Source organism: Acinonyx jubatus, chromosome X, assembly GCF_027475565.1.
Source record: "Acinonyx jubatus isolate Ajub_Pintada_27869175 chromosome X, VMU_Ajub_asm_v1.0, whole genome shotgun sequence".
In the NCBI taxonomy this organism is placed as follows: domain Eukaryota; kingdom Metazoa; phylum Chordata; class Mammalia; order Carnivora; family Felidae; genus Acinonyx; species Acinonyx jubatus.
In genome coordinates, this window is record NC_069389.1 from 45,842,325 (window position 1) to 45,866,777 (window position 24,453).

Here is a 24,453-nt window from a genome sequence, read left to right on the forward strand (position 1 = left end):
CCAAAGATGCAAAAGATCTGTATGTTGAAAACTAGAGAAAGCTTATGAAGGAAATTGAAGAAAATATAAAGAAATTGAAAAACATTCTGTGCTCATGGATTGGAAGAATAAATATTGTTAAAATGTCAATATTACCCAAAGCTATCTACACATTCAATGCAATCCCAATCAAAATTGCACCAGTATTCTTCTCAAAGCTAGAACAAGCAATGCTAAAATTTGTATGGAACCACAAAAGGCCCTGAATAGCCAAAGTAATTTTGAAGAGGACCAAAGCAGGAGGCATCACAATCCCAGACTTTAGCCTCTACTACAAAGCTGTAATTATCAAGACAGCATGGTATTGCAAAAAAAGCAGACACATAGACCAATGGAACAGAACAGAAACCCCAGAACTAGACCCACAAAAGTATGGCCAACTAATCTTTGACAAAGCAGGAAAGAGTATCCAATGGAAAAAAGACAGTCTCTTTAACATATGGTGCTGGGAGAAATGGACAGCCACATGTAGAAGGATGAAACTAGACCACTTTGTTACACCATTCACAAAAATAAACTCAAAATGTATAAAGGACCTGAATGTGAGACAGGAAACCATCAAAACCCTAGAGGAGAAAGTAGGAAAAAAACCTCTCTGACCTCAGCCACAGCAATTTCTTACTTGATACATCCCCAAAGGCAAGGGAATTAAAAGCAAAAATGAACTATTGGGACCTCATGAAGATAAAAAGCTTCTGCACAGCAAAGGAAACAATGCACAAAACTAAAAGGCAACCAACGGAATGAGAAAAGATATTTGCTAATGACATATCAGACAAAGGGCTAGGGTCCAAAATCTATAAAGAGCTCACCAAACTCCACACCTGAAAAACAAAGAACCCAGTGAAGAAATGGGCAGAAAACATGAATAGACACTTCTCTAAAGAAGACATCCAGATGGCCAACAGGCACATGAAAAGATGCTCAACGTCACTCCTCATCAGGGAAATATAAATCAAAACCACAACCAGATATCACCTCACACCAGTCAGAGTGGCTAAAATGAATGAATCAGGAGACTATAGATGCTGGAGAGGATGTGGAGAAACGGGAACCCTCTTGCACTGTTGGTGGGAATGCAAACTGGTGTAGCCGCTCTGGAAAGCAGTGTGGAGGTTCCTCAAAAAAGTAAAAATAGATCTACCCTATGACCCAGCAATAGCACTGCTAGGAATTTACCCAAGGGATACAGAACTGCTGATGCATAGGGGCACTTGTACCCCAATGTTTATAGCAGCACTCTCAACAATACCCGAATTATGGAAAGAGCCTCAATGTCCATCGACTGACAAATGGATAAAGAAATTGTGGTTTATATACACAATGGAATACTACGTGGCAATGAGAAAGAATGAAATATGGCCTTTTGTAGCAACACGGATGGAACTGGACAGTGTGATGCTAAGTGAAATAAGTCATACAGAGAAAGACAGATACCATATGTTTTCACTCTTATGTGGATCCTGAGAAACTTAACAGAAGACAATGGGGAAGAAAGGAAAAAAAAAAGAGGTTAGAGAGGGAGAGAGCCAAAGCATAAGAGACTCTTAAAAACAGAACAAACTGAGGGTTGATGGGGGGTGGGAGGGAGGGGAGGGTGGGTGATGGGTATTGAGGAGGGCACCTTTTGGGATGAGCACTGGGTGTTATATGGAAACCAATTTGACAATAAATTTCATATTTAAAAAACATAGAATGTTAAAAGGGAAAATGACCTTAGAAGCCTAATCCAAACCACTTGTTTTATAATGGGCAAATGAAGCCCAGACAAAGTACAGTGATCTTGCAATTTATAACCAGCTGAATCAGGCCTGGAACACTTTAAGCATAGACAAGGATGCTCTCTGTTGTCAATATAGCATACTGACTTTCAACAAGCATCAGAAAACTAGAATCTCATTTAATTTTTTTTACCAATATTTTTGTTTGTTAATGATAAACAAATGGCAGAAACAAGAATGGAAATGGTATGTGAGCCTCATCAATTCTGGAGCATAAGATGTCCAAATAAATGAAACAAATCAATTACAGATACCTCTGTCAGCGAAAAGCTTCCTAATATGAACATCACACTATGTCTTTAAATTATTTAGTACTATTGTACACATTTGCTAAATCATTTTCATAGGAAAAATTCATAAAGTACCAATTCCTGTGATTTACAAGCCAAAACTTACAGAGTGGGTTTAAAATGAATTTTAGGAAATAGAAGTGTGAAATTTAGGCACAAAAACATGTTCAGGGATTTTATTAAATAAGCATATGAAAATTTCTTGTATATTTGCTATAGTACTTTAATCATGAAAAAATATGGAAATGGCAGAAGATAATGCAAGAAGCCTCCATATTAACACTTTCAAAGTAATTTTCTTTATCATTTTTGAAACTTATAACAGTCCTATGATATAGGATCAGCAAGTATCATTCTATTTTTTGGATGAGAAGAATGGGATCCATAAGTTGAGGCTATATGCTGGGGCTAGAAATCAGGTATCCTGACAGGGCAGTGTGCCTTCCATTGCACCATACAACCCATAGAATACACTGAGAAATGAATGGGGAAATTGCTTAGTAAGGAATAACATGATAATCTCAATGATTTCTTATACAAAATCTGTTATTCTCTATGAACTCTGCACTACTGAAAGCTTAAATTCAAGGAGATTAAATATTAAATGAAAACATATTAATGAAAACTGCTTAAGAAGAGTTTAATGAGTTGGGCCATATTTGCATATACAAAAGAGTTTTAAAAAATCATGTATACTAAATTTTGGGCAACATGAGGTACCAAAATGACATACCAATTTTCTGGAATTACCTCCTTTTCTAAGACTTCAAACCCAAAGACAACAAGTCAGCCTATAATAAAGATATTTTTCCCTGTTATCCCTCTGCACATTCATTTGATTCTCTGTCAATTCCAGTGACGGAATAAATAGCACAACAATACTGGGGAAGCCTTTGGAGCTGAAGCCTTTTTAGATTGTCTTCTTACCCTGGAAAAATGGAAGCAGATAGGAGTAAAATGGAGAAGACTGCCAGAAACATATATACATTAGTGCCTGCATTTTTGCCCTCCCAGCTTCTCTTAAGGAGTATTTTTGTGCCCTTCTGTTTCTGAAAAAAATTTGTTGCATAGAGCTAAGTTTGAATGTCATTCATTTAAGAACATTTCTGTACTAAGGGAAAGCCCAATGTCAGGATTCTTGTGTACAACTCTGATCTTGAACACTCAATTAGTGGTAATGATGGCTGCTGCACTAGTGGCACAACAGCCAACAAGTAAAAAATGATTAACAAACCAAACAGGTATTTATTTATTTATTTTAAATGTTTATTCATTTTTGAGAGAGAGAGAGAGAGAGAGAGAGAGAGAGAGAATGTGAGCAGGGGAGGGGCAGAGAGAGAGGGAGACACAGAACCCGAAGCAGGCTCCAGGCTCTGAGCTGTCAGCACAGAGCCCAATGTGGAGCTCTAACCCACGAACCATAAGATCATGACCTGAGCCAAAACTGGACACTTAACTGACTGACCCATCCAGGCGCCCCCAAACAGGTTTTTAAATGAAATAGGAAGTAAGGGCAAGATTCCTAAATAGGCAACATAAAGATATACACACACATACATTCCAAAAATTATCAAGAATAAAAAAATGTTATTTGAATGTTATCCAATGCCTAACTATGCTTTACACACAAAAGGACATTTATTGATTTCATTTCAGTGTATCATATCATACTATGAAAGACCACATTAATTTTTAAAATATTTATTCTTGAGAGAGAGAGAAGAGAAGAGAAGAGAAGAGAAGAGAAGAGAAGAGAAGAGAGTATGAGTGGGGGAGGGGAAGAGAGAGAGAGGGAGACAGAATCTGAAACAGGCTCCAGGCTCTGAGCTACTAGCACAGAGCCCAATGCGGGGCTCAGATTCATGAACCGTGAGATCACGACCTAAGCTGAAGTTGGACGCTTAACCAACTGAGCCACCCAGGTGTCCCTAAAAGACCATTGAATTTAAATTTCAGAAACTAGAAAATACCTACATGAAAAGAAGTTCTGTACAAATAAATGTTTTAGCATTTATAAAAAAAATATTAACATTACTTATTAACATTACTTAATAACTTCAAAGCTTATCTTTAATATTCATTTCCTACTGATGAAATGAATAAAACCAGAGTATGGTCCTTGGTGCTCTTGTTTTGTATTTTCCCAAGGTGATGCTTCCATTCACATAGTTTTAGTGATCACCCAACTGTAAATGTTTCCATCTCTTATCTCAAACCTTGACCCCTCTTCAATCCAATTTAAAAACTAACTCCCAAATGTGCTTTTCCAAATGGATGTCAAGTTATTCAATTCAACAGATCTAGAATCAAACCTATCATGGCCTTGGCATAACAGTTCATGTAAATTTCTGTGAAAGGTATTACATTTTCTCTGAACCACTCAGACTCAGAACCTTTGGATCTCCCCCTAAACATATATGTATCCAGTTTATCACCACATCATGGTAATTCATCCTATACAAGATCTTTTGTCTATTTTCACTTCCACAGTTCTCTAAGCTCTTAATCACCTCATACGTGGAATGCTATGATTACAGTGATCTAAATGGACTTGCTCCCTAGCTCTAGCCAATATACTCTTCACATTGCCACCAGATTAGTATCAGTTAAATGCTGTTTTCAGCATTTCACTCCTCTGCTCAAAAAACCCAGCCCCTCCTACTTTAATGGCTTCTTAATACTAACAACAGTGGGTATTTAACTTGTTTAGGTGGTGAAATTTTTGGTGGTAGTCATCGTTGTCTCTGCAGAACAAATATATTATGTTTTTCATTATCCTTAAACAAATATAACATCTCATTTATTAAGCTTAAATATATAATTATGTGTTAGATCAGATATATGCTATCAAAGTGTAGCACAGACAAGGTATGGCAGTTGCCAAAAGTTGTTTTTTTAAAGTATGTAAGAAAACCTTCTAATGTAAACCCTCCATTTCACCCAACTGTTATATTCTCTTTCTTGCAAATAAATCTTGCATTTTATCACTTGCATGTCTTTATATCACGCAATTCTACCTATTGACAATTCTCTTCCCACTACACTTGACCAATTTTAATCTTGTCCATTTATCCTTCAAGACCAACTCAAATACTATATCCCACATGTAGCAGTCTCAGACCACTATCACCCTCTATGATCTTCCATTGCCTCTCCTCAACCCACTGCCGACACGCTTTCTAGTATTGGCAGGCAATGCAGAATAACAGTGAAGAACCAAGGTTTTGAGGTCAAACAGATTTGGATTCCCTCTGTTATGAACTGAGGTTTTAGGAAAGTTGTTTAATCTAACGAACTTTTCTTCTTGCCAAAAGAGACAGACATTAATTTCTACCTACCTTACAGTTGTTTTGAGGATTGAGATTATATAATGCAATTATGTTTCAGGGTTCCCAAGACTACTCACAGATTCAGTGATTCAGTTGAAGGTCTCACAGGACTCAGCATATAGTTGTATTCACAGCTAAGTTTATTACAGTGAAAAGATGCATGATAGAATCAACAAGGGAAAAGACACAGGAATGTAGAGAAATTACTGCACAGACTTCCTTATGCTCTCTTCCTATTATAAGGGGGCACACTTGAGCATGCTTTTTTTCTCTTAGCAATGAAAAATACAGCATGCCAAAGACATGAGAACTGAAATAACAGACAACTGCCAAAGACTGAGACGGACCACTGTGAGACCTACATGTGTGCCACAGAGGCAATGCAACTGAACTGACATTGGAACAAGAGACCACAGAAGATAGGCTAGAACTCAAGGAAAAAAATAACTGGGTCAATCACTTTATATAAAAAAAATCTACATTCTAGATAGGATATTTAAAAGACACCAGAGTCTCATAACAGAATACTCAAAATGTCCAAAATAAAATCAAACATGATTTGGCATACACAGAACCAGGACAATTCCAACTCACATGGGAAAAGATAATCAACAGATACTATTCAGGATGATACAGATGTTGGAATTATCTAACAAAGGCTTTTAATTTTTTTCTATTTGTTTATTTTGGGAAGAGAGAGAGAGCAAGCAGGGGAAGGCCAGAGAGAGAGAGAGAAAGAGAGAGAGAGAGGGAGAGAGAGAGAGGAGGAGGGGGACAGAGAATCCTAAAGCAGGCTCTGTGCTGACAGCAGTGAGCAAACCCAATGCGAGGCTTGAACTCACAAACCATGAGATCAGGACCTGAACAGAAGTTGGATGCTCAACAGACTGAGGCACCCAGGCGCCCCTCTAACAGACTTTTTAAAGCTGCAATGATAAAAATGCTCAAATAGCTCAAATCACAAAAACTGTTGAAACTAAGCAAAGTAGAAAGCCTCAGTAAAGAAATAGATAAAGAGGAGAACATACAGGAAATTTTAGAACCAAAAAATAAAATAATCAAAAAACAAAAACTCTCCTTGGATGGCAATAGCAAAAGGAAGATGACAGAAGACATTTCAATTTTAAGAGAGAAATAAGATTGAAAAACAAGCATGAACAGAAACTAAGGGACCTATGGGACAACAGCAAAACATCAAAAATTTATATCATCAGAGTCCCAGAAGCAAAGTGAAAAAAAGAGGTGATAAGAAAAAAGATATTTGAAGACATATAAACTGAAATTTGTTAATTTTGGCAAAAGACATAAACCTACAACATATTCAAGAAGCTCAGTGAACCCCAAACAGGATAAAACACAAAGAAACTCCTGTCTAAACACATTATAATTGCTAAAACTGAAACTGAAAAAGTGCTGAAAAATAAGAAGGGAAAAATTCTTAAAGCAACCAGAGGAACACAATACATTTCATACAGGAAAACAATGATCCAAATATCTATAGATTTCTCATCATAAATCATGGAAGCCAAAAGTAAGTGGCACAGTATTTTTTAAATGCTAAAAGACAGAACTGTCAACTCAGAATTCTATATGCAATAAAAATATCCTTCAGGAATTAAGGTGAAAAAAGACATTCTCAGATAAAAAAAAAAATTAAGAGTATTAGTCACCAGCAGACCTGTTCTAACTAAAGGAAATTCTTCGAACAGAGGGAGATTATAGTAGTGGGAAACATGAAAGAGTAGGAATGAAGGGAGACCAACAAAATGGTAGATAAGAGAATAAGTACATTCTTCTTTAGAATTCTGAAACTCAAGCAAAACTGAATTATAACACTGTGTGATGGAGTTTACCATATATGTAGATGTAGTACATAAGACAATTGTAAAGAAGGAAGAGACCTTTATGGATATAAGGTTTCTACATTCCTTTGGACAAATCCACAATTACAGTTGGAGTCTCTTACACTCTTCTCTCAGTAAACAATAGAAGTAGTGGACAGCAAATGAGCAAGGATACAGAATAATCGAACAATACCTAATTCAAACATCTAGATCTGACATTTAGAGAACACTCTACTCAAAAACAGGGTTATACATTATTTTCAATTGCACATAAAACATTCACCAAAATAGACCATATCCTGGGTCATAAAACCAACCTTAAGAAATTAAGAGGAATCAAAATGATTGGAAATATATTTTCTGGTCATAATGAAAGTAAAGTACAAATGAGTAACAAAGGGATAACAATAAAATCTCAAAACACTTGGAAACTAAACATCATATTACCAAAATAAACTATGGAACAAAAAGGAACTCTCAAGGCAAATCAAAAAAATTTGGAACTGAAAAAAATAACCCAAAATACAACATCGAAACCTAGGGAATGCTAGAGAACAAAGAGTAAACCTCACTGTGTGCAAATTATTAAAAAATCATTTAGGAGGTCAGAGGATTGCAGAATGTGACAAAAGACTCTAATCATTACAATGTATAAAGGAACCTACCATAATGGAGTAGAGAAATAAGTGCTGACCTACATAACTTTGGAAATGAGTGACACCTACAATGTCAAAGGCAAACGAAACTGCACACCAGCACTGTATTGTAGTTGATACATGTGTTTCCCACTGGGGTATAAGTTCGCAATTCTGAAACCACGATACCTTATACTGGAATTGAAGAATTAAGTAAATGGATGGAGGATGGTGGGAGCCAGGTTTCTCACTTTTGGAGTGGGAGGTTACAGACAAACAAGGAGAGAAGGCTATAATGATCCATGTGGTAATGGATTCAACTTAGAGATAGCAATATGAATGCATGTTTACCTTACTATGGATACAGATGTTTACATATGGAAATATTCATAGATATGGATATATGTCAGTTAGTATGCATACATGTATTTCCTTATCTGTCAGCAAAGAAAACTTAAAAGCAATGATACCACAGTAGCAATTATAATGGATACCAGGCACCCAGATCTTGGTTTCTAGTCTATTCTCCAATAAAAGGAATTACAATTCCTTTTGGAAATGGTGGCTTTTAAGACTGGTGCAGGAAATATACAAAATTAGCCTCTTCTGGTGCCAGTAAACAAAGAAGCCTTCAAAAACAAAATTCTACAAAATAACTGACTAGTACTCCTCAAAACTTTCAGAGTCATCAAAAACAAGGAAGTTCTGAGAACCTGTTAGAACCAAGAAAAGCCTAAGGGGGCATGAACATTAAATATAACATAATATCCTGGATAGGATCTTGGGACAGAAGAAAGATAAGGTCAAAATTAAGGAGATCAGAGTAAAATATGGACTATAGTTAATGATAATGTATCAAGATTGGTTTATTAGTTGTGACAAGTGTACCATACTAATGTAAGATGTTAGTAATTGGGGAAACTGGGTGTGGGGTACTCTCAGTACTATCTTAGGAAACTACTCTCTGTACTATCTTAATAATTTTTCTGCAAATCTAAAACTTCCCCCCACGAATAAAGCTTAATTTTAAAAAATCATAGTAGATGTAGCCAAAGTGGTACTTTTAGGAAAGTTTATAGCATTAAATGCTTGTATTAAAAAAATGAAAGAGGTCTCACACATCAATGATCTTAGCTTCCATTTAAAGAAACTAGAGAAAGGGCAAAATAAAAACAAAGCATGTGTAAAAGGAAGAAAATAATGAAGAGCAGAAATCAATGAAATTTAAAACAGGAAAACAATAGAAAAAAACAATAAAAGCAAACACTGGATATCTTTGAAAAGATCAATAAAATTGATAAACCTCTGTCAAGACTGACAAAGAAAAAAAAGGGAAGATACAAACTACAAATACCAGAAATAGGTGATGTCACTACAGGTTCCCAAGACATTAAAAAGATAATAATAAACAATTATAAATGAAACAGCGGACCTACGCCGGCCGACTGCATCTTGCTCTGTGTCCTCCACCTTGACCACGCCTTTTGAGTTCCCTTAAAAGTACCATCCCCAGAGCACAGTCATCTGAACTTGCAACAACCCAGAAAAATCTCTATTCTTAGAGTGTGGTAGATATTTGGTTTCACTTAGAGCTCAGGTCAGCCCAGGCAGGCTGGGTCTGGGGAGTGGGGAGGGTAAGGAGCTACCTCCAGGGCATTAGTGAAACAATAGGAAAGCACTGGCAACAACTCAGATGCAGTGATTCAGTTGGGGCAAACAAGAATCTGGCCTAGAATTAAAAAAGAATTCTAGGGCAATTAGATGACCATAGGAAACTTTTAAAACCTCTGGCATATTCCTGGGAATATAAATGTCTGGCAAGCCAGGAAAGACCTAAGAAAGGAAAAAGTACCAATCACTCAATTCTGGCTGCACTTCAGTTCCTGGACAAGCAGGAAAGAAATTCAAAAGTTTTCTTGTAAAGTAAAGCTAGAAAGTGCGCCTTCCCACAGAGATTCCCTTGGCAAAAATATCCAGATGAGTCACTTAATGAAATCTTCTGGCCAATCATTGGCTCACCACTAAATGTACTGACCCAGGTATGAACCTTAGCATGCCAGGCTTAAAAATAAAAACAAAGTTTTTAAATTCATTTTATTTATTTTTAAGTTTACTTATTTATTCTGAGAAGAGAGCACGCAGAAGCAGGGGAGGGGCAGAGAGAGAAGGAGGTAGAAAATCCCAAGCAGGCTCTGAGCAATCAGCACAGAGTCAGATGTGGGGCTCAACCTCACAAACCCTGAGATCATGAACTAAACTGAAATCAAGAGTCAGATGCTTAACCAACTGAGCCACCCAGGCACCCCAAAACAAAATTAAAAAAAATTTAAAAAAAAAAATTTTTTTTAACGTTTATTTATTTTTGAGACAGAGAGAGACAGAGCATGAACAGGGGAGGGGCAGAGAGAGAGGGAGACACGGAATCTGAAATGGGTTCCAGGCTCTGAGCTGTCAGCACAGAGCCCGATGCGGGGCTCGAACCCACGGACCGTGAGATCATGACCTGAGCCGAAGTCGGACGCTTAACCGACTGAGCCACCCAGGCGCCCCCCAAAAAATTTTTTTAATGTTTATTTATTTTTGAGAGAGAGACAGAGTGTGAGCGGGGGAAGGGCAGAGAGAGAGGGAGACACAGAATCTGAAGCAGGCTCCAGGCTCTGAGCTGTCAGCACAGAGCCTGATGTGGGGCTCGAACTTGCAAATGTGAGATCGTGACCTCAGTTGGATGCTTAACTGACTGAGGCACCCAGGTGCCCCCCAAAACAAATTTTTTTTAAGTTGCAAAGAACTCAATGGCCTGCACTGCAGGGAATATAGAGTAGTGTTGGAAAATCACTAAACGAATAACCAATACCAAGAAAATACCAGAACAATAATAAACAAAATACAACAGACCTTGGTGGGGAAGAGGGTGGAAGAATCTGATACTAGAGCTGTTACAATATATTACCTATAGTGTCCAGTTTTTATCACAAAATTAAGAGACATGCAAAGAAATAGGAACATATGCCACATATACAGACAAAAAAAGTCAACAAAAACATCCTGAAGGGGGCCTAGATTTTGGTCTTAGTAGACAAAGCCTGTATTCAAATTTAAGGAAACTATGCCTAAAAATTTAAAGGAAAGTATGATAACAATGTCTCAAATCAAATAGAGAATATCAATAGAGATAGAAATTATTTCAAAAAACAAATTCTGGAGTTTAAAAGTACAATAAGTGAAATAAAAAATTCACTAGAGTGGCTCAACAACAGATATGGGAGGGCAAAATAAAGAATCAGCCAACAAGAAGATCAATTAATGGAGAAATCCACTCTGGAGAAAAGAAGGAAAAAAAGAGTAAAATAAAATAAATAGAGCCTTAGTCACCTGTGGAATACTATTGTTGCAGGATTTTTTTTACCTCACTACCTGGAGTTTGTTGTCTCCCTGCTTCTTCGAAGAATGAAGAGGTAGACACAAAATGAGCAGCAGGCAAAAGTTGTGGTTTATATACACAGTGGAATACTACATGGCAACGAGAAAGAATGAAATATGGCCTTTTGTAGCAACGTGGATGGAACTGGAGAGTGTTCTGCTAAGTGAAATAAGTATACAGAGAAAGACAGATACCATATGTTTTCACTCTTATGTGGATCCTGAGAAACTTAACAGAAGACCATGGGGGAGGGGAAGAAAAAAAAAGAGGTTAGAGAGGGAGGGAGCCAGAACATAAGAGACTCTTAAAAACTGAGAACAAACTGAGGGTTGATGGGGAGTGGGAGGGAGGGGAGGGTGGGTGATGGGTATTGAAGAGGGCACCTGTTGGGATGAGCACTGGGTGTTGTATGGAAACCAATTTGACAATAAATTTCATATGTAAAAAAAAAAAGAAAAGAAATTGGGCTTCCAGGTGTTTGTTTCCCAAATAAAAACATAAAACACACTCACATGCTCTCCAGAATCTATCATCTATCCTCACCATTATTTCATAAAAGAATACTTAATACCAAAAAGGTAGAAAAGAATCTCAGGATAATGTGCACTTCTTTAGAGCATATTAGCTTAATAAGAAATAAACTTTATATCATTATATTTCTAATTTTGCTGATCTTTCACCAGTTTTTTAAAACCACTTTCAGGACCGCTTTACCTGTGGCAACTGCGACATTGTCCACATGTGTCCAGGACTGGGGGCGGCTGCGAAGTTTGCTTTTGAAAGATCTTGGTCTACGTGGTGATGATGGTGGCAGAGGAGCCTCTGATGATTGGATTTTGCTATCTTTAATTGCCCGAAGGCGTTCATAGAGCTCTTGCAGCTCCTTATTCTGCTGGGTTTGAAGATTTACCACCTCCTGAATGTGTCTAAATGAAAATAATGCAGAAAGCATTTTAATAGCACTGACACCATACAGATAAGCCAAAAAACTCTATGCAATACAAGTAAAGTTTAATAAGGAATTTAGATTAAGAATGTAAAAATAAAGAATATTCACAGTTTTAGGATGGGATATGCTTTCCTAAGCACAATATTAATCAGACATTAAGAAAAAATTAAACAAACTGGAGTGCCTACGTGGCCACTTGGTTAAGCGTCTGACTCCTGATTTTGGCTCAGGTCATCTCATGGTTCATGAGATCCATCCCTGTCTCTGGCTCTGTGTTGATGGGGGTAGGGACTGCTTGGGATTCTCTCTCTCCCTCCCTCTCTGCCATTCCCCTACTCTCTTGGGTGCTCTCTCTCTCTCTCTTAAAATAAATTTAAAAATCTGTGAAATGATTTTAATAAAATGAAAAAAGTAAACAAATTGACAAGAAAAAATTTCTAAAACTTCAATATAGTGAAAGACAATAAAACAAAATTTAAAGTCACACAGTATTAGTAATATTAACCTTTTCTTTATTATATGTTGCAAATATAAACAAGAAAATATTTTCAACATATAGTAAAAGATTCATAGAATACACAAATAGTTCCTAAAACTCAGTAAGAGAAAAAAAAAGAAACGTAATAGAAAAAAGGGGAAAGAATATGAGAAGGTGACTCCAAGGAAGAGGAAATACAAGTAGCCAATAAATATGAGATGATGTACAACTTCACTTTTAACTAGGAGAATAAAATTATTTTTTAAGAAAAATTTTTAAATTCATCTGATTGGAATAAAAGAAAAAGGATCAATAATATCCAGTCCAATGTTGGGGCACCTGGGTGGCTCAGTTGGTTGAGTGTCCAACTTTGGCTCAGGTAATGATCTCATGGTTCAGGAGTTTGAACCCTGCGTTGGGTTCTGTGCTGACAGCTCGGAGCCTGGATGGAGCCTGCTTTGGATTCTGTGTCTCCCTCTCTCTCTGCCTCTCCTGCACTCATGCTCTGTCTGTCTATCTGTCTCTCTCTGTCTCTCTCTCAAAAATAAATAAACATTCAAAAAAATATCCAGTCCAATGTTGCTAAGAAATGGGAAGACAGATGGGGCACTTGGGTGGCTCAGTTGGTTAAGAAGTGGGAAGACAGGCTCTCATATATTTTTTAAAGTAATCTCTACACCCAACCTTGGGGCTTGAACTCATGATCATGACTGAGCTAGCAAGGCGCCCCACTTTCATATATTTTTGTTTGGTGTATAAAATGATACAGCTACCTTGGACAACAATTTTAGCAGTATCTATCAATTTCATGTGCACATACCTTTTAACCCAGAAATTCTATTTTTGGGTATCTATCCTACAAAAAATACTCACATAATTATGTAAAAATGTAAGGATGTTTACTTTGCGTACTTCAACATTATTTTTCATTTTTTAACATTTCAAGTTTTTATTTAAATTGCTTACATAAGAAAAACATGGAATAAAACTGAAATGTCCATTAATGAGGGATTAAATAAACTTTGGCTATTCTAATGTATGGAACAAAGACTATTTGTGCAAACGTGTGTATACAAACACACACACACACACGTGCACAATGTTAAGTAAAAAAATTTAGAACAACATATATTACCCCACTTTTATAAAAAGAAAAAAGTATGTATTTGTAAATGCATAGAAAAATTACAGGTCAGGCATACCAAACAGTTCACAGTGGTTGCCTCTGAGAAATGAGATCAGGGCACGAGAAGTACGAGATTGTTTTGTGTGCTTTATTACTGTTGTGATATTATGATTTATATTAACATCTTTATCCCTGTTCCTGGCACCTATTTCTGAAAACTCTTGTAATTTCCTAAGCTACAAAGAGCAGTGGGAGAATCTTTCGTTTTAATATTTGGTCTGTTTTCCTCAAATAGCTCCAGTTCCTAAAATAGCTCCAGAGTGATAAAGGTGAAAGGAATCTTATTTATCACAAGCCCCTTGGAATCACACCTGAGTTTATATTAATGACCTTACTTTTAAAAAGCCCCTAAGGATGGAGACTGCTTGCCAGGAGAACCAACTCAGTGATTACAGTGGGACTTTCAGCTCCCCCCACTCCACCTCCGGGGAGTGGACAGAAGCTACAGACTGAATTTATTAGTCACCAGCGGCCAATGATTTCATCAATTGTGCCTACCATAATGAAGCTTCCAGAAAAATCCCTGAACTATAGGGTTTGGAGAGTTTCTAGGTTGGTAAACACATGAAGGTGCTAGGAGAGTGTCACTCCCAAGAGGGTATGGAAGCTCCATGCCCCTTCCCCTACACCTTGCCATCTGACTATTCCTCAGTTGTGTCCTTTTATAATAAATTGATAATCTAGGAAGTAAACTGTTCTCCTGAGTTCTGTAAGCCACTCTAGTAAATTAACTGAACCCAATGAAGGGTTTCTGGGAGCCTTTGATTTATAACAAACAGGTTGGTCAGAAGCATAGGTAACACCGCCTGGACTTACGATTGGCATCTGTGGGACTGAGACCTTAACCTGGGAGATCTGATGGTATCTTTGCAGTTCTCAATCATCAACAATTTTCAGTCATTAAAATGTCACCAATTGTAAATTAGCTATCTGTCAAACACTTTGTTCTATAAAACTTGGGGCACTCAGATTTGTGACAAACGAGCAACAATCCCGGGGTGCCTGGGTGGCTCAATCGGTTGGGTGTCCGACTTCGGCTCAGGTCATGATATCACAGCTCCTGAGTTTGAGCCCTATGTCGGGCCCTGTGCTAACAGCTCAGAGCCTGGAGCCTGCTTTGGATTCTGTGTCTCCCTCTCTCTCTGCTCCTCCCCCATTCATGCTCTGTTTCTCTCAAAAATAAACGTCAAAAAAAATTTTTTTTAAAAAGAGAAACAATCCTTACTTTTCTCGTAATCTTTGAAGCTCCACCTTCAAATCCTCATCCTCTATTTCTGAGTCATCATCACTGCTCATTGGAGAAGATGGTGAATAGAAGAGTGAGCTCTGTGTTTGAGCAAAGGCTTTTTCTTTACGGAGTGGTAAGCACTGATCACTCACTGGAGCAGTCTTTGCCACTGACCTCCCTCTGCCAGCAAGAGTGGCTGAAAATTCACTATCAGAGCTAGGATGTTTCCCAGCAGTAAATGTCTCTCTCTCTTTAAGCAATAGTTCAAATCCAGAATGCATACTACTTCCCATGGCTGAGTTTTCTTCCAGTTCCTTTTCTGGGGTCATCAAAGATACATCAGTCTCACAAGCTGTGTTGAAATATGAGTAGTTGTCACCTTGTTTGGCAATTCTTTTATCTTCTTTAAAGGTTTCATGATGAGCTCGTAACTTCTGAGAAAAAAGTGAAGTTTGTGGATTGCACATGGAAGTTTCCATTTTCACTAACTGAGACTTGGCTATTTCAGTAAAGGCTAGAACTTCTTCACTAGAATGGGTTGTCATTTTATTGAATGCTGGTATGTGTTCTATTCCAAAAGATGTCACTTTCACTGACTGCTGCTGAGGAACTGTAATCACCTGAGATACAAAAAAAGGCAAAAATGGCTGGTTCTATCTAACCAAAGAGTAAACCCACAAAGAAATTCAATATCAAAATATGGTACAGACAAGTGGATGGTGTGCTGTGATGTATACCTATCAATAATACACAAATTTAAAAGCCACTTTTAGAATTCCCATATTCAAAGTCTTTCAAGTGGGTCCCTTGGGTAAAGAAAATTGGCTTCATATTGCTCAAACAAAATTCCACAATTAAAAAAAATTCCATAATTCAAGTTGCTGAGATTCTAAAGGATAAGAAATTAGATTTATTAAAAAGATGACCCAATCACCCCCCACCAAAATGATGACTCATTTCTGTGCTCTTTTCCAGCTACAAAAATCCCCATTTCTTTAGACTCACGTTTATTGGAAGGCTACAAAAGGTAAGGGGATGTGTATTAAATATGACATTAATCTACACTGAAAATAAGTATCATCTACATACCAAGATCTTCAATACTATTACCTTTTACAATGCCCTTGTAGATAAAGATTCAACCAAAGAACACAAACCTGGAACCGACCCCGCTGAAATGATCCACTCATCACTTTGCATCTACTCAAAGCCTCAGTATCAGCTGTGGACTCTCCTGTCAGAGGAATGGGATCAGGAGCAACTGCTGATCTCATATCTTCTGTTTCCACTGTAAGTTTTGCAAAATTGTAAGCAGAAAAGAGAAAATTGTTTATTAAGACTAAATTTGTTTACATTACCAAAAATGAAGAAAAGTAGAAAAGCTTAAACCCTGCTAGATAATTAAAAAGTGTTAATGTAATAAGCAACATTGTAGAAGTCCCTAACTCAAAATCAGACATATGATTTATCCCGAGACTTAGTATCTACGTGAAATGAATAACTGTAAAACCAAATTAGTTACAAAAGTAAAAATAAAATGGCAATGACATTAATGGGACATGTCACATACATGGGCTACGTGGAAAAAGTGGTAAGATCTGTATATGAACAAACAAAGAAACAAAAAAAAACAGAAGTAAATGAAAAGTGATGTTACCTAGTCTATGTCCCTGACTGTAAGCACACTACCTTGACGGACTTTTGATCTCTTGAAAAAGCTGGTTGACTGCCGTAGCCTGTATGCCCAGCTTTTTAATTTGCGAGTCCAGGATTTCTTGCTAATAGGATTTTTGAGACTAGGACAAGTAAAGCTTAGGCCAAAATATCCACCTCCTGTCTGCAGATGAATGGCTCCACCACTTGACACAGCAGCAGGATAGGTCTCTGGATCCCCTGGAAGTGAAGCATCTGGAGACATCTCCTAATGGAGACAAAAAGAGAAAAACCAAAATGGTAATAATTTAGACATGGTGAATCAGTTGCTTATACTATTAGAGTTTCTTGCACTGACTAATCAGTAATCAAAAATAGAATGCTATGTATACTTGCATTAATAGCATTTATTCATCACGATGAATCTGAAGTATTCAACTTATAGGAATTAATCCTCCCCTTTCTTTAAAAATATTAGACTTAAGATAAGTAAAAGAGCAGAATATAAATCTTCCAGCCTCGGATATTTTTTATTATAACAACTTTGAAAACTGAAAATTAAAATTGTTTCCTTCACATGCTTCATTTACTAAAAAAGGTTACCGAAACCCTATGCTTTTAAAAGGAAACTTTTCATTTATGCTCATATTATTCAACAGAGTTAAAGATGCCTAATACACATGAAAACATAGAAAAACAAGATATCTAGGCATTTATATTTATAGAGAAATATTACCAAGTCAAATTTCTTAACTTTATGTAAGCACACAGAATCTTACAATAGGCCTCAAAAGTATTTCAAATTCTTGATAGAAATATTATTAACATCAGGCCATAGCTGGCTATAAAATCAGTCTCCTCTTGTCCTCCCATCCCTCCCAACAAAATGCCAGAATTAACTGTTGTATTCTAAATGAGTACTTTAAAAATAAATCCTCTATAATAATTAATATAAAAAATGCACAACCACAAATACTTTGGAAAATATGGAAATGGTCTCTACTAATCTAGAAAATCAAATGAGTACTTAAAAAGTTCAAATAATGGGATTCAGCATTTGTTTGCAAGAAGGATGGCCTAAGTGGCACTAAGTACACTGGAGTCTTAAATCAGCATTATTGACACTTAGGGCATGTCAACAGTTATTAAAATTCTGATCAATCAGTTCTTATTTTCCAAAGTCCCATTTTGGACTAGTAATAATGCTACTTTCTTGAAGAGAAAAGAAAAAAACCTCTCAATAATATTATAATTTAGAAAATGTTGCACTGGTCCTACTTCAATTACAGAAAAATTTTAATAAGTAATAACTGAATCAAGATGGTAAGTTAAATACAAGTTCTAGCCTACATTACAAATCCAAATTCATAGATACAACAGAAAAAAAAGATACAGACACATACATATATGACTAAAGGAGGAAAAGCAGCCCATAACACATGCAGGAACTGTTTCAAAATGCTGCAAACTTGGATGGCAGATACAGACAGTAAGAGAGAGCACTAGCCAACCTAAAGGAAGAGTGGTTGACTAGAATGCTTACAAAGCTATACCCAATCTGTCTCCTTTATGCCTCCTAAACATCATCTCATAACACTCTCCTACTTACTGGACTTCTTTTGGTTCCTTGAACAGGTCTCCACCTGTGAATGTCACCATCACACACAAGTTCTTCCCTGACGACCTTGTAATAAAGTAATCCCCTACTTGTTCTATTATAACCTTTTATTTGTTTAGGGTTTGTCTTCCACTACTAGAATTTGAGGCCCACAAAAAAGAGATCTTGACTTACTGAATGGGAGAAAACTGGTTGGGGTACTAAAGAAAGAACAGCCAGGAAGTTCTCTTTCCCTCCTGACCTCCAAAGCAAGCAAAAGGGAGAGGCATCTGCTCCCAAATAAGAGTGAGAGGCAAATGTTTGTGGCCATGAGAAAGATCAGCAATGGAGAAAGGAGACAACATCCAAGAGGAAGGGGAAGCCCTTCTACCTGTGAAGACTATTAGGCCACCTTCCAGGCAGCATTTAGAGAAAAGCTGTAATATCCAGAGCCAAGAAGCCTGTCCCATGCCTTTCCCACAATTACTGGAGGAAGGCTACAGCAATTATATATAGCATTTAGAGAGACAAACAAGGAATCTTACATAGGGAAAAGAAAATATGAGTACACAACTAAGAATCACCAAACACTTACAGGAAATCAATACTATAAAACACTAGGGGTGCCTGGCTGGCTCAGTTGGTTAGAATGTGTGACTCTTGATCTTGGGGTTGTGAGTTTAGGCCCCACAATGGGTGTGGAGACTACTTAAAAAAATAAATAAAAAGTTAAAAAACAGGGGCGCATGGGTGGCTCAGTCGGCTGAGCGTCCAACTTCGGCTCAGGTCATGATCCCACGAGTTTGAGCCCCACGTCGGGCTCTGTGCTGACAGCTCAGAGCCTGGTGCCTGTTTTGGATTCTGTGTCTCCCTCTCTCTCTGCCCCTCCCCTGCTCATGCTCTGCCTCTCCCTCTCTCTCAAAAATAAATACACATAAAAAATTTTTTAAAAAAAGTTTAAAAACCCACTAAATTCAATAAACAGAAGAATAGCCAAGGAAATAGCATTAATAACATAGAATAAGACTGTAATACCTCCAGAAAGATGTGTGAATATACTACAACCATAAGAAAAAGAATGAACTACAGTTATTGGAAATTAAAATATAATCCTTGACATAAAAAAATACCTGAATAAAAGTCTGGAAACAGCATAAAAATTGAGAAATTCTCCAAGTACAAAAAACAAAAGGACAAAGAGATGGAAAACATGCAATGAAAAGTTAATGGATAAGAAAAACAGGAAATGAAGAAATAAAACTATTTTTTCACAGATGATATGATCTTATATATTATACAGAAAATCCTAAATAATACACACATTCAGCGAAATTGAAGGTAGAACATCAACACTTAAAAATTAGTTGTATTTCTGGGGCACCTGGGGGCTCAGTCAGTTAAACGTCTGACTCTTGGTTTCGACTCAGGTCATGATCTCATGGTTTGTGAGTTCGAGCCCTGCATCAGACTCTGCACACTGACAGCTGCAGAACCTGTGTATGATTCTCCCTCTCCCTTTCTCTCTGCCCCTCCCCCACTCGCTCGCGCGCGCTCTCTCTCTCTCTCTCTCTCTCTCTCTCAAAATAAGTAAATAAATTAATTAAAAATTAGTATTTCTATACACTAGCAATGAAAAATCTGAAAAGGAAATTAAGAAAACAATTCCATTTAGAAATAACAACAAAGAGAATAACTGGTGCTGGAACAACTGGATAGTCACATGCAAAAGAATGAAGTTGAACCCCTATTCCACACCATATACAAAAATTAACTCAAAATGATCCTACCACGTATACTTAATTAATCAAGGGTGAAGCAAAATAAAGTCATTTTTGGACACTAAAAAACAAAAAAACAAACAAATTAGTCATCCATGCAACATATTTAAAGATATTACTCATAGAAGCATTTCAAAGGGGAAAAAAAAGGAATTCTAGGACACCAGAAACAGTAGCAGGTAAATTTGATCCAGATGTAGCAATGGACACTTAAAACAAAAGATTTCATTTGACTTTAACACTTCAGTATCTTTTGAGGATCAAAGTTTAAAATTATTAAATTATATTTCATTTTTTATGGTTCTAATCATATTACATGATCATAGGCTAACACATATAATCATAACATAAATGCTGTTTATTGATCTTCAATTCTTCGAATCAACCTACAGGCAAAGCACAACCAAGTGTTACAGAAAAAAAATGTACATGTTATAAACTTTGCTCATGTTAAAAATACAAGTAAATAAAAATCGGGAAGTGTATGGGAAAGAAGAGGAAAGGGAAAATATTGTAATTTCCTCACCCTTCATAGCAGTGAGTTAACAGGTATTGTTGAAAATTATTAAATAAAAAAATAGATAAGTATATTATTTACACGTTATTAATGGCAATGACCTCAAGAATTAAAACCAGGACCTTAACAGTGTTTGGGGAAGGAAATGGAGCATAAGGAGGTGTTAACATAAATTACTTTTAATTTTCCCTCCTTCTGAACTGATTTCTTATTTATATATTAATTGCATATTTTAAAATTACTAATTTACAAAAATATGAACATTTGTTATATCTATTCAATGGAATATTATGCTATTGTTTAAAAAAATGTGAGATGGAACTCTGTGTGCCAACACAGATAAATGTTCATAACTGAAAAATAATTCTGAACATCACATGAATATAAACATATAACATATATCTATATCTTTGTAAATATAAAACAGAGGAGTAAAATTATATAAATATTTGCAAGTTAATTAAAACCATGTCTGTAAAGATTCATTAACAGCTATGTCTATAGGTTTGGAAGTAGGATGGATTTTACTTTATATACACACATATACTACTTATATAATAATAATAAAGAGATACAGTGGTAAAGATTTAGAAATATATTTATGATATACTGTAAAATGAAAAGATAAATTTGCAGACAAATATGCATATAGCACAATCCTATTTTTGTGAATGAAAAGTTATAGGTATGTAACTAATCTGTGTAAGCTTAAGTCAAGAAGGTTAAGTATCAAATAGTGGATAAATACCAGATAGTCACTACCTCTGTGATGTGATTCTTCCTATGTTACATAACTTAAAAAAATGCCATATGATTTCATTTATATGTGGAATTTAAGAAACAAAACAAACAAACATAGAGGGGAAAAAAGAGGAAGAAAAAAAAGAAAGACTCTTAACTACAGAGAACTGACGGTTACCAGAAGGGAGGTCAGTGCGGGGGGAGGGGGGGATGGTAAAATAGGTGGTGGGAATTAAAGAGTGCACTTGTCATGATGAGCACTGGGTGTTGTATGGGAGTGTTGAATCACTATACTGTACACCTGAACTAATGTTACACTGTATGTTAACTAACTGAAATTTAAATAAAAACTTAAAAAAATAAATAAAAGTCAGCTCTTCCTACACACTAAAACAATCTATAAATCAGTCCTGTTCTGTCACCAATACAAAAAAAGTCATTGCTTGCAAGTTCCTAGCTAATTCACCAGAGGGCTCTCTCACCAAAGATACTTCCGCCGTCTCTATGGAGACATCCTTGGCACCTGTAGCCTAAGTCATGGCCTTCCTAAATACCTGTGACCTCAGAATCTTGTGACATAGATAGATTAATTTCAAAGGACAGAACTTTAGAAAAGAAGGAATTTCTTTAAAAGAATAAGGATAAGAAATTGATTAGAAAGAATAATACTTACATGTAAACATATTTCGCTGGGTATAGAAGTTATCACATTCAGGTCCCTTTTGAACACTGATATGTTAGCAGGCTGACTCACAGCCACATTGGACAGAATCTTAGAGCCTGTCTGCTGAAAATTAGGGGACTGTGCAGGACTATCTTGAATTCCACTGTGACTGATGCCTATGACTTCTGGCACTGGACATGAGAGCGTATCTTCAGCAGAGGAAGAAAATGGAGAGTCTATGCTTTGGGTATCCTTCTGACTCTCAGGATAGATGCTAGATATGCTATGCTCCTGATAGAGCAAGTTTCTTAATTTTTCATCCAGAGTTTTAATTCGGTTGTCTGCAAACTCCATTTTTGGAGGTCTTTCCCCATCTGATTCCAGGACAGTAGAGGGTAGAAGGGTAGTCAGTTCAAGGCCAGGGGTCTGAGTGGGAATGACCATCTTAGGAGAACTTGCTTCAGTGTTCACTGTGGTTTCTCCTTCTTGGGAAATCAACTCTGCATCCATAGTTGGTTGCTGCACTGCTAAGGATTGAGGCTTTTGATCAGACATAAATGCCAGAGTTGTAAGAGAGTTACCAGCAATCTGAGTTGACTCGCCAGGAGGGACCATAAGTACATCAGCCTGACTGGCAGCTTGGTGACATGGATATGCAGGTAGAAATATGCCTGCTTGGTTGGTGAGTCCCTCACATTCAACTGGAACTGCACGAACTGAAGTAGCAGTATGAGTTGAACTACTAGCAACTGATGCCATTATCTGCCTGTCATCTTCCACTTGATAAAATACAGCTTGCTGCTTAGTGTCTACACTGGCATATTCAGAAATCTTACCATCAACTACATCCTTGAGTTCTGATTTGGAGGCAAAAAGTACACGCTGGCAGGGATTATTTTCTAGAGTGAGCAGTGTATCCTGTGATATTTCCTTATTACTTGTGGTTCTTGGACCTAGAACAATAACAAAGAATAGCTAGGCACATATTAATAAATACAAAGCATGGACTAGTACTCAAACTCAAAGACAAGAGGAGCAAGGGACAAACAAGAACCTGTGTGAATAAGTGTTATAAATAAGATTCAAAATACACAGAATTCAACCTGCCAAGCGAAAAAAAATCTTTATTTTTTCATAAATATTATATTTTAAAATGGCTTAAGTTACACCTTAACAATAGCATCTTCAAAAATGCTTATGAAAATTCTCATAAGAATGAAATACCCATGAAAACAAGTTAAAGATATGGTATAAATTTTGTATCCCCACCTTCCAAGTCTGGATGAAGTTGACAGATAACACTTACCAGAAAGTAGAGGTAACCCAGGAACTGTAGACATGGACTGCTGAAGAGGAGGAGACTGAGCCTCACGGTTTCTTATTGTTTGATTGATACAGAATCGCCACCGACCAACTGGAGATGACTGAGGAGCAGATTCATCTGTAGAAAGAATTTGCAAAAATTAATAGGCTAAGCAATTGTCAACATGTTTACCCTATTGATTAAGGAAACCAGGTTAAAACACCAATTTATCTTGTATCTCCATTTCCAATAGCACTAGGATTTGCCAGTACAATGCTGGCAAATACTCTAAACAACTGAGCACAAGATATCTTTAGGGAAGGATTTTAGAATCTATGAAACAAACACTGTATCAATAGCAATAAAAGCAGGGCACAATTTTGGGGAGAAAATGGAAAACATTTTCTCCAGCTGTTCTGATCCTGATTATGATGATGCTTATGCAAATCTACAAGCATTAACATTTACAGAACCATACCCCAAAAGAAAAAAAATCAATTTTACTGTATGATGACTTAAAAACAAAGTCCCTACACCTTTACTCCTACTTTGTAAACTTATTTAAATAAGTAATTCTTTTTTAAACTTTAATCTACTTTATCAGTTAGAAATCTGCTCAAATTCCTCCTAACAAGGAAAAGAACATAGAGGAGAACCCTGGCATCCTAACACAAAGTAAATTTCAGGGTAATTGTATCTGATTTCATGACTCCCACACCACCTGTTGCTTCTTCATGTTGTTATAATTCCTTCACAGGTCCTCATTTGTCTATGGCTCTTCGCCCCCTCCCAGATACTCTAAATATAACCATGACCAGAGCTGAAAAGAATGGAGAGATAAAGTCATCAGAAAAGAAAACAGAAGACCCCATTTTTAGTCCCTGGAAGTTGATCTAGTATCTGATTTACAAAAACTTATCAGTGATCAGAGCAGGTAGAAGCATAATATTAGTGGAAGGAAATCAAGATATAAATGACTATATTAAAAAATGAGGCAAACTTAGAACATAGGGATATCAG

The 24,453-nt window shown here is 36.7% G+C and overlaps 1 protein-coding gene across 4 annotated transcripts in view; it reads right to left on the bottom strand.

Moving 5' to 3' along the window:
* The window catches only part of WNK3 (WNK lysine deficient protein kinase 3), a 176,006-nt gene that overhangs the window by 12,608 nt on the left and 138,945 nt on the right, over positions 1–24,453 (bottom strand). For all 4 annotated transcript variants that reach the window (XM_053202356.1, XM_053202358.1, XM_053202355.1 and 1 more), the window contains exons 16-21: positions 23,437–23,571; positions 22,140–23,083; positions 17,011–17,101; positions 16,338–16,468; positions 15,178–15,800; positions 12,054–12,265 (exon numbers count right to left, since the gene is read on the bottom strand). In XM_053202356.1, the coding sequence (XP_053058331.1) occupies positions 12,054–12,265; positions 15,178–15,800; positions 16,338–16,468; positions 17,011–17,101; positions 22,140–23,083; positions 23,437–23,571 (2,136 nt within the window). The remainder of the gene's footprint in view (positions 1–12,053; positions 12,266–15,177; positions 15,801–16,337; positions 16,469–17,010; positions 17,102–22,139; positions 23,084–23,436; positions 23,572–24,453) is intronic.